The 13,231-nt window shown below is 49.1% G+C and overlaps 1 protein-coding gene across 3 annotated transcripts in view; it reads left to right on the top strand.

The window, feature by feature from the left end:
* The window catches only part of NECTIN1 (nectin cell adhesion molecule 1), a 181,011-nt gene that overhangs the window by 81,228 nt on the left and 86,552 nt on the right, over positions 1-13,231 (top strand). Inside the window, exon 6 of one of the 3 annotated variants that reach the window (XM_074302467.1) lies at positions 7,360-12,507. The exons of the other annotated variants lie outside the window; for them this stretch is intronic. Coding sequence (XP_074158568.1) covers positions 7,360-7,904 — 545 coding nt within the window. The 3' untranslated portion in view covers positions 7,905-12,507. Of the gene's footprint in view, positions 1-7,359; positions 12,508-13,231 lie in introns of those variants that run through there. 3 annotated transcript variants of the gene reach the window in all.

Genomic DNA, 13,231 nt, shown 5'->3' with positions numbered 1-13,231 from the left:
TGTCAGCCGACCACAAAAACCTCTTCCCAGAGCCGTCCCCCACAAACAGGCCTGCACCTGCCATGCTGGGCCATCCTAGGTGAAGAGGAGCCAGCCCCCAGGGAGAGGCACTCCCTCCCCCTGCCCAGGGACCTGGGCATTCTCTCCTCAAGGCCAGGGGCTCCTCTTTACCCTGTCGGGCTGGGGAGCCGGCCAGAAGGAAATGGATAAGTGGAAATTTAATATTTTATTCTGGCCATCCATCTCGGTGTAATAGCTTTTCCAGCCTGACCTGGGGAGGTGGGTGGTACGTCTGTGTAGAGAACTGTAGCTGGGATAGTAGAAGGGGAGGAGAAACTGTATCAGGCTGAGGGCAAAGACACCCAGCATGCGCACTGGCACAGATGTGTGAGCACACGGTAACATGCTTCTTCTTGGGGTCCAGATTCTCCCCACCCTGGAGTCGGGGGATATATCCTGGAGGCTGAGACCCCATGCAGGACACACACACACACACACACACACACACACACACACACACACACACACACACACACACACACACACACACAGTGTTCTCCTCATCAGGGCTTGTGAGGAAGGATCTGAAGTTTCAGAAGATGACTTATGCAGGATGGGGCAGTCTCCCCAGAAGCAGATCCAGAGCTCGAGGGACCGCAGACCCTCTAACTCCCTCATTTTAACCATTAAAGAGCTCAGGCCTGGTGACACTTCTACCACTGGATGAATTAGCTAGTGCTCTCTGATATCAGGAAAACACACCAAGAACTAAGTTCTTTCCAATGGACTTGGGAAAATCTCATCCGAGGTCCCTGTAGGTAACAGTCTCTGTGAGACTTTCGTGCCCAAGCTGTCCCAGAGGATTCGCAAATGCTCTGTCCACTTCTCCAATTGTGTATTCTCCTTCCCCATGCTGGGGATGTCAGGATTGCAATTCTTTGGGATCTTTTAGATTTGATCGGCCTAAAGAAAACCTAGTGAAAAGATATAAGGACTTAGTGAACAGTGTTTAACCTAAAGAAGGGTGAACATCTTGACTTCTCTCCAGCTCTTCACCTATTCTTTCACACACTTCTTATGAACAAGACAAAAAAAAAACCCTCACGTCCACTTGCACACAATTCTTTCTCTCCACTTCCTCCACACATTGAGTTTCTTTCTCCATTTAGATTTTTTTTTAAATTAACAGGTATTTTCCATTTGGAAGGTTTCAGTTGGAGCTTAAGAGAATAAGGCATATGAGGTTTTGAGCTCTTCACACACACAAAAAAATCATGACTGATTCTCAAGGGTTCTCTTGTGCTTGATGAGAAGTATGTGATCATTACTTGTCTGTGTATCCATGTGTGCTAGCAAATGTAAGTTTGGATGTGAACAAATGTGAGTCTGTAAACATGTGCAGGTCCTGTGGGAGAGTGTATATACATTTATGAAAGTGTATATGGACACTCCGAGGGAGGATTAATTCTCACCACTGGTTTGGCCAGGCTGTGTCTCCTCCCACCTTCCTCCTTATGGGCCTGACACAGGCACCACAGCTGCAACAGCTGGATGGTGGGAATCACTTCTGAGACCCTAGATTCCCTTGCAACTATATTGCATGCTGGGAAATGGAGTTTCCCGGGCTGCCCTGTCCTGTAACTTTCTCGTATATTTTCACTACCGGACATAAGAGATAAGCTCGAGTCCTCCTTTTGATGCTGGATTTATTAGACACTCCCCCCCCATCCCCAATACTCAGCTTGGATCCTCTACATGGGGTATAACCCTTGCCCTGTTCCCACTCATGCTAGTGCCCACTCCCCGCCCCCCAAAATCCAGCTGTCCATCAGCCTTTGATTCTCCTTTGTAGGGCCCAGTCAAGGCAGGCAGTAACCTGGGCTCTGGCCAGCCAGCAGGAACACTTCCTCAGCTCAGTTCCCGCTGTAGCTGCTCCCAGCTGCTGCTCCTCCTCCCCCCACCCCTGGCATAGAGACAGGAACTACTGGATGAATGTGACAGCTGGCAGGCCTAGAGGGGGTGGGGGGTCGGGTCAGGCAGCAGCAAAGGCGGATGCCTCATTCCTGAGTATACAGCCTTCTCTGTTTGGGAGCGAATGGAGGAAGCCTTGCTCCTCACACAGTCAGATCCTTCCCCTCTCTTTCTGAACCCCAGCGTCAGAATGCTTTCCTGGAAAAGTCATTTGAGTCATTCCCCTGCCTCCAGGCTGCTTGCTCAGTTCCCATCTTCCTTATCCTAAAAGACCTGTAGGGAGGGATCTGGAGAAAGCTGGAGCACTTTATAATTATAATGTAGCTCTACCCATCTTATTTTTCTTGGCTAAGCTTCTGTGACCTTAGACTGGTCACTTTATTTGCCTATCTAGAAAAGGGAGGACCTTATCTCAAAAGGAAGTTGGACTTCTAGATTCCTTCTAGCATATTTTCTTATGATTATATGATACTGTGATATTGATTATTGGCCCCTTCCCATATGAACCAGATATTTAGATAGAATATGGTTACAGTCCTCTTAAGGAAGACACATGCAGAAGCTCAGTAACCCCATAGGGCATCATAAAACACCAAAATTGAGTATTAATGATTTTCATCAACATCATTAACATTTATTGAGCACTCACTATATACTTGGTATTAGGAAGAGTAAGAGACAGAAAGATGGCCTTTGTCCTCAAAGATTACCTGCTAATGGAGTTCCGGAGAAAAGGGAAGTCATTGTGGACTGGGATGATTAGAAAAATTACACATAGAGGAGGTGGGGCTCCAAAGTACCCTGAAGGATGGTGGGGATTTCAAAAGGTAAAGAAGCGGGAGAGGGCATTCCTAATGGGGAACATCGGAGTTTAAGATGTGGCCTGTGTAAGGGACGGTGGGGATCTTGGCCCTGCTATGACAGAGGGCTCATCCTGGGAGTTGGGGACATAGAAGCTGGGTAATTAAGGTGGTACCAGTGCCTTCTACTTAGTTATAATTTCATATATGTTTGTTGAATTATGAAGGGCTTTGACTGCCAGGATGATTTTATTTTATGAGCAATTTTATATCCCTTAAGGTTTTGAAGGAAGGGAATGATAAGCCAAAATGGTGCATGAGTTAGGTGAATCTGGCAACAGTCACATTGATGAAGCTATTGGGGGTTTACAAAGTGCTTTCTTCTCCACACAACTTTGATACAAATAAAACTTGTATTCTTATCCCCATTTTACACATAAGGAAAATGAAACTCTGAAAGTTTATTTAAGCAACTAGTATTAAAACTGAAATCTTAAGTCCAGTATCTCTTGGGATCAGAATTGCTATCAGGGAGGAAACTTGAATAAGAGACCTGTAAATAAGACCTAATGTTATTAATGCTTGATAGGAGAATCATTACAAAGAAAAATTCAACAGGATTTGGTGACAGGTGGTGTATGGGAGCTGGATAAGTCATGTGATCTGGAACTAGGGCCTTCCATCTTTCCCCACTCTTTTATCTTACTAATGTGAAAACTGAAACATAGAGAGGTACGGGGACTTTGCAGCGGCAACACCGGCAATAACCAGAATAGGGAGTTTCATAGCTAGTAAATTATCCAAGATCAGATTTGAATTTGGCTCGGGGGCCAGTGCCCAGTCCACTGGGGCACTTTAGCTGTCCCCAAAACAGATTTCAAACTCAGGTTCTCGGATGTGAAATACAATGTACTTTCCACTTTCCTGGCAAGAATGGATGTAATTTTAAGCCTCAGCTGAGATAGATGGTACTGCTGGAAAGGGGGGAGTTAAAGCAAAAGCCGATTTCTGAGGGAAGACCATGAGCTCATGTGGGGTCAGGAGACCACGAGTTTGGATCCAGGATCAATAACAGCAAAACACCATATAAATTTCAGCAGTTATACAAGGTCTTCTTCACTAGACTGTAAGTTCCCTAAGGTCAGGGATTGGCTTTTATTTCTTGACTTCAGTTTCTAGAGCTATGCCCTACCCACAGCACAGTCAGTTTGTTGAATGTATGAATCAATGAATGAATAAGGAGGAAGTTCAGGTGTACAGAGGAAAAATGGAGGAGATCCAGGCAGAAAAGGAGGGGCTAGGATCACTGCCACCTCATGGCCCCCCCTTCCAAGTCCTCCCCCTTCCAGGTGGTGATCGATGAACAGTCATAAACAGGCAGGGCTATAAATGGGATGGGGAACTAAGCTAGGGAAACTAGGAAGAAGCCATGAGACCAGGAACACAGGACAAGATGGGAGTTGGTTGTAGGGTTTTGAGCAAAGGGACAACTACATCTCACCTGTTTTCCCAAGAATAGCAAGTAACATGAGTGGGAATGGTCAATTAGTCAGAACAGGACATAAGGGAAATGAGTGAGTACCTTTCTGAAATTCTGGGAAGGGGAAAGGGAAGCCCTAATTCCTCTGGCCCCAACTTTAGGAGGCACTGAGAGTATGCATTTGTACCTGCTCTGCTGTGTGTAATAGAGTGAAAGGTGAGGGAAGTGCTTTTTCACCCTCTCCACCTCCAAAACTGAAGACCTGCAGACTTAGCCCCCCATGACTGGGCTTTCTCTTTATTCTACACCAGGCCAGCACTGGTCTCAGGAGCCACCCAGTGGTAGTGTTAGGAATGACCGCCAGTCTACTTGCTGTGGCCCCTTCTTAGACCTGTGGCCTTTGACCCTGCCCCTCTTGTGGAATGCCTTCTCCCGCCAGCATCCTTTGTCCCCCTCCCTTTTCCCTTGAGCCTCGTTGTTCCTCTGTAGGACCTGCTGTGTGACATAGTGAAGGGATTGCGGAGGAGAAAGCATGATCTTGGTTCAAATTCTGACTCATTTATTGATTGTTTTCATGTCTTGGGCACTCATCTGTAAAATGGGGGTTGGTAAGGACGACAGGGTGAAAAATTTCAGAGTCCTATCTAGCTTTAAATGCTAGCATATTCCAGTCACTCTTCTGTCCAAAAGAGAGCCATACCAAAGTGTGATCCAGTAAGGGGTCAGGGGAGAGGAATTAAGGAAAGAAAGAACACCTATCATCAGCTTCCACCTAATCTAATAGAGCTGTGCAGTCTTCTGTACTTCATGGGCATGAGCTGCTGACTCCATCGCTACTCATTATCTCACCTTTTTTTCCCCCTTTCTTCCTCATCTCTTCCCTTTTACAGGTTCCTTTCCTCTTTCCCCCTTTCTTTTTTCTTCCTCTCTTATTTCTTCTCTCCCTTTCTCCCTTCCCTTCTCTCCCTCCTCATTCCTTTCCCTCCTTCCCACTTTCCTCCTCCTCCCTTGATCCTGCTCTATTCTGCCATTTATCCCTCGCTCTCTCCAGTCCCCTCCTTCCTTCCCGTCTTTCTGGTCAGATCTTCTGTACAGAAACTCTCCCTCTGGGATTCTGCAAGCTTTCCTGCCCCCATCCTCAACCCCAGCCAATCAAAGAGAGACACCAGCTGTTTCCATCTGTTAGAGTGTAACCCTCCCTCAGTCTCAACAGGAGAGGACCGAGCTGGCCAGGGTAGGGTTAGGGGTGGAGAGGGAAGGAGGATTCTGGATTTGGGGAGACGGTCTGTGTTTGGAGACTGATTGTCGATAACCAGCTCCTAGGCCCCACATCCCCATAGCAGATGTCCGTCTCAGTGGACACTTTCCACCTGTCTCCTGCTCATTTTCCTTCTTGGGACCTCTTTTTGTGCTATGTTTAGCCTAAGAATAGGAAGGAGTATCTTGGGGGCAAGGAGGTTCACATGTAAAGCAATTTGGGTTTGGTTTTATGTGTTTTGTTTTGTTTTTTTGTCCTGTGGACTGTGTGTTTTTGCAATGCACTCATTTATCTCAGGTGTTTTCTCATGCCCAAACACACATAAATGTTCCACTCCTGTGACCAACATGGGAACAGGTAGATGAACTCCCAGGGATGTTTGCCTTCAGAAACTCCAATTCTCCAACCAGTAAGCCGCCTTAGAAGTGCACTGTGCTATGCAGGCAGGCAGTGATAGTGGAAAGAAAATACTGCATTTGGAGTGTCTGTGGCAACCGCAGCTCTGCTTTTAGTGAGTTGTCTGATCCTGTATAAGTCACTAAACCTTTATAGGTCTCAGGCTTCTCATCTACAAAAGGAAGACATCTGATAAAATGACTTATGAGGTTCCTTCTACCTCTAAGTTGAATGAGCATCTTATTCATTCATTCATTCATTCATTCATTCATTCATTCATTCATTTGTTTATTTGTGGACTACAATGCTTGGCTAATCTAAACCCCCCCTCAATTTGCAATTAGGAAAGCTGTAACCTAGAAAGAAGACTAGATTTGCCCATAGTTACACAGCCTCTCTCTGGGCTGCAGCTTTTTCCCCTGAAAAAATAAGTGAGCAAGGTGATCTCCATGTGTTTTTTTAACTCAAAATGCTCTGACATGGCGAGGTGGTACTCCTCCCCCACTCTCTGAGACTGTTCTTGGTGAGTACATGTGCACATGTGTGTTCATGGAAGTATGTGAGTTATACATACGCCATATTGGTTCGAATCTGGGCTGCCCTGCTTTCTGTGCAACCTCCGTGCGCCCAGCACTCTCTATAAGAGAAGCCTTTTCTATTCAGGCGGCTGACACCTGACTAGTATCCCGTGGGTGCTTCTGGTCAGGCACGCCGCTTTCTGTGCACTTCCCGACACAAACTCCTTGCTCGCCCTGCACCCGTTCCAGTTCTCACTCAGCTGGGAGCGCTGCCTGCGTGCCCAGCGCCGCACTCCGGGCCAGACTCCGCCGGGAGGCCCAGGGGTCCGGCGTGGAGCCCTCTGTCCCAGCCGCCTCCCCCCAGGTCACCGGCCTGGCCCGGCTCCAGTCCGATGTCTAACACCCAGGAGGCCCTTCTCCCCCGCGGAGATAGTCTGGCAGCCACCGCAGCTCCCGGACCAGTCCTCCTCAAGGCGGCGGGAAGGGCCGGCCGCCCTGGCGCCCGGGCTGTTCTCCCGAGAAAGTTAGATACGCCCGCGCTCCCGGAGGAAGCCTCGCTCCTGCAGCCCTCCGAGACAAGCAGATCGGGGTTCGTAGGTGAAGCTCAGGCGGGGATGGAGCTGGCGGTGTTTCTGAAGGATGCGGGTGCTCGGTGTCAGACGCTCCGCACTACTCTGTCTCACTTGTTTCCGTCTCACTCTGGTTATAAACTGCCCAGTGGGGCTTGAGAGCCGGTGGAGGACAGGAGCCACAGGTGTCAGACTCTATTCCAGGGACGGGGGGAGCACAGGGTCACCACGCTCTGGGGGTCCCTCCCCCACCCCTTCCTGGCTTTTCCCTCCCCATGCTCCCGCCCCCCTCCCCGTCCTTCCCCAGCAGCCCCGAGAGGCAGAGAGAGACTGACACTGTCCCCCTTCCGTCTCTTTTCCTACCCAGAGTTCCCCTACACCCCGTCTCCAACCGAGCACGACAAGCGATCTGGGTCCGGCGTCCCCACGCCCATCATTGGGGGCGTGGTGGGGGGCATCATCCTGGTGCTGTTTGTGGCTCTGGTGCTTGTGGTCTACTTTCGTCGGCGCCGACACACCTTCAAGGGCGACTACAGTACCAAGAAGCATGTCTACGGAAATGGCTATAGCAAAGCGGGCATCCCCCAGCACCACCCGCCCATGGCCCAGAACCTCCAGTACCCCGACGACTCGGACGACGAGAAGAAGGCTGGGCCGCTGGGGGGGATTAGCTATGAGGAGGAAGAGGAGGAAGTGGGTGGGGGGGAGAGGAAGGTCGGGCCCCCGCACCCCAAGTATGAAGAGGACGTCAAGCGGCCCTACTTCACCGTGGACGAGGCTGAGGCCCGCTCTGACGGTTATGGGGACCGGACTCTTGGCTACCAGTATGACCCCGAGCAGCTGGACTTGGCTGAGAACATGGTTTCTCAGAATGACGGGTCTTTCATTTCCAAGAAGGAGTGGTATGTGTAGCCCCGCCTCTATGTCCGCTCCCTCCCCCCTCCCCCGCACGACCCCAGCCCCGTCCCCAAGGAGCTCCGCAGAGACTCGAGTGCCCCACCCTGAAGCCCCCACTACATCTAAAGGTATCTGGGGGGAAGGATCAAGCTGGGGCAGGGGGCTACTTTATTTTTTATCTCTTTCCTGGATGACTGCCTTCCGCTCCCTGCCCCCTCCTTTACCCGTTACCCCCACTTCCTGTGGTGTTGTGTTGGACTGTGGCTTTGGTGTTCCTGTACTTTCCTTTGACTACTATCTGCCCCGTGTATATGGAGCCTGTTCATGTCTTGTTGTGTTTCTTGACCCTGGGATATGAGGGGGCAATGGTACCCCAGCCATCTCCCCTCCCCCCTCATCCCGATCCCCAAACACTGGAATTTGTTTCTATGTCGTCTTCACTTCTTTTTTTCTTTATGGAGGGGGAGGGCTCCCCTGGAAGAAACAATGCATCTCTCCCTCCCCACCGCTCCCCCTTTTCCTAGGTTGAGTAACCTAGGACCATCTTCTTTCAACCTACCATGATTTAGGTAGAACGAACATGATTATAGACAGACTGGACTCATCCCGGGTGAAAGGGATGAAGGAATAGAGGAAGCAAAGTGAGGGGACTGGACAGCTGCCTCCAAGGACACTTTTTAAATAAGAGAAATGGGGGGCTCTTCTAGGCTGGATAATGCAATGGCTCCACTGGTCAGAGTATATTTTGCATTTTTTTTCCTCACTGCCTAACAAAGGGTTAGGCTGGCCATGATTTGATTACTCTTAGACTCCAGCACACACACACACAAACAAACACACACACACACACACACACGACACACACACAATTTCTCCTGGTGCCCCCTATCCTTTACAGGAGCACCCTATTTATACCCTCAGCCATGGGCTTCACTCCGGGGAGGTGGCTCCTTTTTTGCTCCTACCCCGATCTAGGGCATCCATCCTCCAAAAACTGGGGTTCGTCCGTCCCCAGCTGAGAGAGTTGGGGGAAGGCGCCTCAGGAAGAAAAGTTGAGATCAGAACATGATCCAATCACATAAAACTGCCTGTCTAGACCAATCTACACTCAGATCCCAAGACATTTTTAGCTTGGTCCCATCCCAACTAGCTGTTTAAGGTGCTGATGTTGCTTGGTTTTCTTTCTTGCTGTCCCTTATACGCAGCCAAACTCCACTCCCATCTCCCCAAATCTTCAGAGAAGAAAGGCCCAGGGACGCTGAGTACTAGGAAGAAAGTGCTTAGGTAAAAATGCTGTGTGTGTGTGTGTGTGTGTGTGTGTGTGTGTGTGTGTGTGTGTGGGTAGGGGAGAAAAGAGTTGGTAAAAACTCATAGGACAATATATAAAACTGAAGATGGATGCTATACCATATGCAAGCTACAGACTAATAATTAAAGGGCAAGAGGGGCAGATGGATCTCTGAATCCAAGTCCTGGAGAGTTCTTCAGTTCGTCTCCTCCATTATCCTCCTTCCTGCCCAAGTTAGACTTTATCATGTCCTTCTATCCAAGGAGGACCAAAGAGAAGACATCCAGATTAATTCAGGGCCTCTCTAGGTTCCTGACTCCCTGGTTTCCCCTCAAGAAGCTGTTTCACAGAAATGTTTCCCTATCTGCAAATGGAAAGAGAGAAAGGGCTCAGCAGAGAGGGAATTCCTTCCTTCCTCTGTCTCCCCTCCAAGTTCAAAGTGCCTCAATCCCCTCAGCCCTCAGAAGGAAGGGGGACTTCTCAACAGCCTTCCCCTCCCCCTAACCCCAGTGCCCTGCCCCCAAATTTGATCATCATGGGGAGAGAAAATTCACTAACTTTCCCCCCTTATTTCTGATAATAAAGTCCATTCCCACAAAGGGCACCAGACATAGGTGTCAGGGAGTGAGGATTGGAAATGCTGCATGATCAACAATTCCCACTTTGACTGAGGGATCTAATTAAGGATTATAACTAGGAGAGAGAGTGACTGATTCTGTGGAATGGCAGGCAGTAGCTGGAGATTCAGGGCATCCTGGAGAGCTGGCATTCAGGCAACCCCTTACCATTTCCCTACACAGATGCCACTATAGATATGTAAGCAGCCTATAACTGGGCCTTAATTTCCTCATCTGTAAAATGGGGGACTTTTATTAAATGAATTATTCTTGCTCTAAATCTTAGGGTCCTATGGTACTACCCAGAAAACCGTCCTCTCACCCAGGTGCTGCTATTTTACAGACTCCTTTTATCTTCTTTGCCCTGGTCCTATTCTCATCCTACTATCTCCTATTATCTCTGAAGATGGAGGGGCCTCCCAGGCAACTTCCGAGCCCCTCAACCTGCCTGCAGGTACTTGAGCAGTGTCCCAGCCCAAACCCCTTGACCACTAGACCCTATCCTAACTTTCCCAGTGGGCTGCCCAGTAGCCATGTAGCAGAACCATGGCCTTCTCTTACAAGCCTGGTACTGGGGAAGATGCGTCAGGCAATCCTGAGACCTCTTCAACCATGGCAGGGCCAGGAACAGCTCGGGGACTGGATCCAGGGAGTCCCACCCATCCACTGTTTCCCCCGGCAGTATTAGTACTCTCCTGTCCTCCCGAAAAGTGCAGGGCATTCCTTCTTTATTGTACCCTTGGCCCACCTTCCATCCTCTTCACTGGCCCACTTGTCTGTTCTACCTGGAGAGGAGCCAGGGCCGGTGCCCTGCTAGAAGTATTCCTTTTCTCTTAATTTCTCCACCAAAGTCTGCTCTCTGATCTGTTCTCCCAGTCTGGCATCTTCTGGAATCTTAAAATCAAATCCCTTTCTACCCACTGATATGCAGTGTCCTGCCAAACCCTAGTGTCTCTCTCCTTATTTCCTCCCTTTCCCCTGCCCAAAGCAAAGCACAAAGAGCAGAGCACATATAAGGGATGTGTCGAGGCATCCCCTTCCAGGACCCAGCAGCAATTCCCCAGCTGGCCCATTGCTGCAACCTTCAACAGGACCGAGGATGCTGGAGCGGCCATTTCCCTGCACCCTCTTTTTCTCCCTGCCAGCAGGTAGACATGAAGATTGACGTCGTTTCTGCGTTTATTCTCAGATGAACAAAGACCAGACGGATGTTAGGGTCGGACAAGCAGCAGAGGGCCCAGACGCCCTTCTAGCTGGCATAGTTGGGCTATCGGCCCATCGGGAAGAAATACAGTGAGAGTTGGGCTTCCTGGCTAGCTGCTGGGGCTTTCCCCATCCCCACAAGGTGAACTGTACTTCAGTCAAGGCTGGCTTTGCAGGAAGTGAAATGAAATGGGGCTGATTTGTGCAAAAGCCACCGGGGCTGTTTCCTTCTTGCCTCTTGCAGTGGCTTCCCCACTCCGTCCGCTGCCCTTCCTTCCCTTATTTAATAAATTTTGATATCATCCTTATTCACCTCAGACCCATCTGAGCTCCCTTTGTCTGGCAGACACCCAGTGTTTGTGTTAGGACCTAGCACACACAAGCTCTTCTGGGTGTCTACATCACACACATGTGTAGGTACATATACACACGTTCAGTCACATAGGTATGCAGCTTGCAGATACACACACACACAGACACAGGCACTCCAGGAGGAGTGGGCTTGATCTTGCTTGAATGAAGCACTGTAGGGGAATTGCCCTTTTGATCTTAAGTCAAAGGGTGACTAAGTTCCACAGGGGCACTGGGAGACAAGGACAGGGGTCCCAATAAACCAGGCACTGCTACTCTCTTCTTCCCTCCCAACCCTGCCCAAGCCACATGTGCAATAATTGTCCCTCCTAGGAATAACTGGGGAAGATGAGGGGTGAGGGGCTGGCCAACGACAAAGTTGTGAAAGGGGTCAGTTGGAGGTCTCCAGTTAGAAGACCTTGTCCTAGGAACAAGAGGATGGTCAGGAGAAAGGAAACCCTGCAGGTCCTGACCTTTTCTCAAAGCATTGTCCGAGGCTGGAGAGGAAAAGATGGGAGGTAGGAATCCCCTTTGTTTTGTTGATCCTGGGAATTCTTGATGATTTCTCCGGTCCAGCCTCCCCTGACATCCCATCCAATCAGAGTAAGGCCATGTGCATGTGAATGAGGCTTGAGCAGCTGGTCCTGGCTTTCCTGGCCCCTTGGAACCAATGGGGAGAAGGTATCTTCTTCCTTCCCATCCCCCCTTAAATCCCTCCACTCTCCAGCATCAAGGAGCTGAGTAGCAAGTTGGATTAGGGGAAACTCTTAAGAAGCCAAGTTTGGATTCCACAATTACTGATGCTTTTGGTGGCTCAGATGGGAAACCCAGGAGAACTGGGTGAGAGAGTGATGATTAAGTGTTTTAAGTGGAGTTTTTGTGTTATTATTGTTGCTTTTTTTTTTTTTTTTTTTAAAGAAAAAAATCAAGGAGAAGGCCCCTCCTTGCTCAAGATTGTAATGAGCTGCCTTTTCTTCCCTCCCATCTCCCCTTTATTTCTTTGGTTGAGTGAAGCATTATCAGGGGATGGGCCCGCCAGATTCCCAATTCTGACTATTGAGTGGGGTGTTTGTTCCCCCTTTGTATAAAAAAAAAATTATGGGTAAAAATGTACTGAGGAAAAAAATGTACTTTTTTATAAATAAAGAGTTTAAAACGAGTTCTGTTGTATTGTGTGCCATTTTCTCCCATCTAAGTTTCCAGCATTGACCTCCCCCAGAAAGTAGTGATTTGGTTTGGGACGTCCTTGGTCCAGGGCAGACTGTCTCCTGAGGATTCTGGCAGCTCCTTGGCCCCCACCCCTCCCTACTTTGCCCTGTTCTTCCACCCTTGGTCTGTTCCCTAGCACATGGTTTCTCATAGGTACATAGCTTTGAGTCTAGCTAAAAGCCCACTCAGGTATCTAGACCAAGCCCTTCATTTGTAAAATGAGGGAACTTCGTTTGGGAAAGATGATTTGACAGAGCTCACGAACACAGGGGTAAAAATTGGCTCTGAAGTTTATTTTTTTCTTAAGATAACATCTCTCGGGCTGTACCCTCTAGGGATCTAGGACCCAAGCCTTTTTTCCCCCAGTTTATCCAACCAATGAATGGCAAAGGATAGAAATCTTGGCCGAGTCCTTCACCAATGAGTTCTAAGTCAGCCTCATGCCCAAGAGAGTCCGGCTCATAAACGGCAAGTGCCAGGCAGCAGGAGCTGCCCGATACCCTGGGCTCAGCACTTCATGGGCAGAGCCCAAACTTGGCACCTTGGGCAGACGTTCTGTCACTACAAGTGACTAGTCATAGAGATGACTACAAATTGCTATTGCTCAGACTCAGCATGGAGGTTGCCTAAGGAAAACAGGTAGCTCATTTACTGATAATGAGAACAAGGGCATT

Source organism: Sminthopsis crassicaudata, chromosome 3 (assembly GCF_048593235.1).
Source record: "Sminthopsis crassicaudata isolate SCR6 chromosome 3, ASM4859323v1, whole genome shotgun sequence".
Taxonomy (NCBI): Eukaryota; Metazoa; Chordata; class Mammalia; order Dasyuromorphia; family Dasyuridae; genus Sminthopsis; species Sminthopsis crassicaudata.
This window is presented reverse-complemented; position numbering and strand designations above follow the sequence as displayed.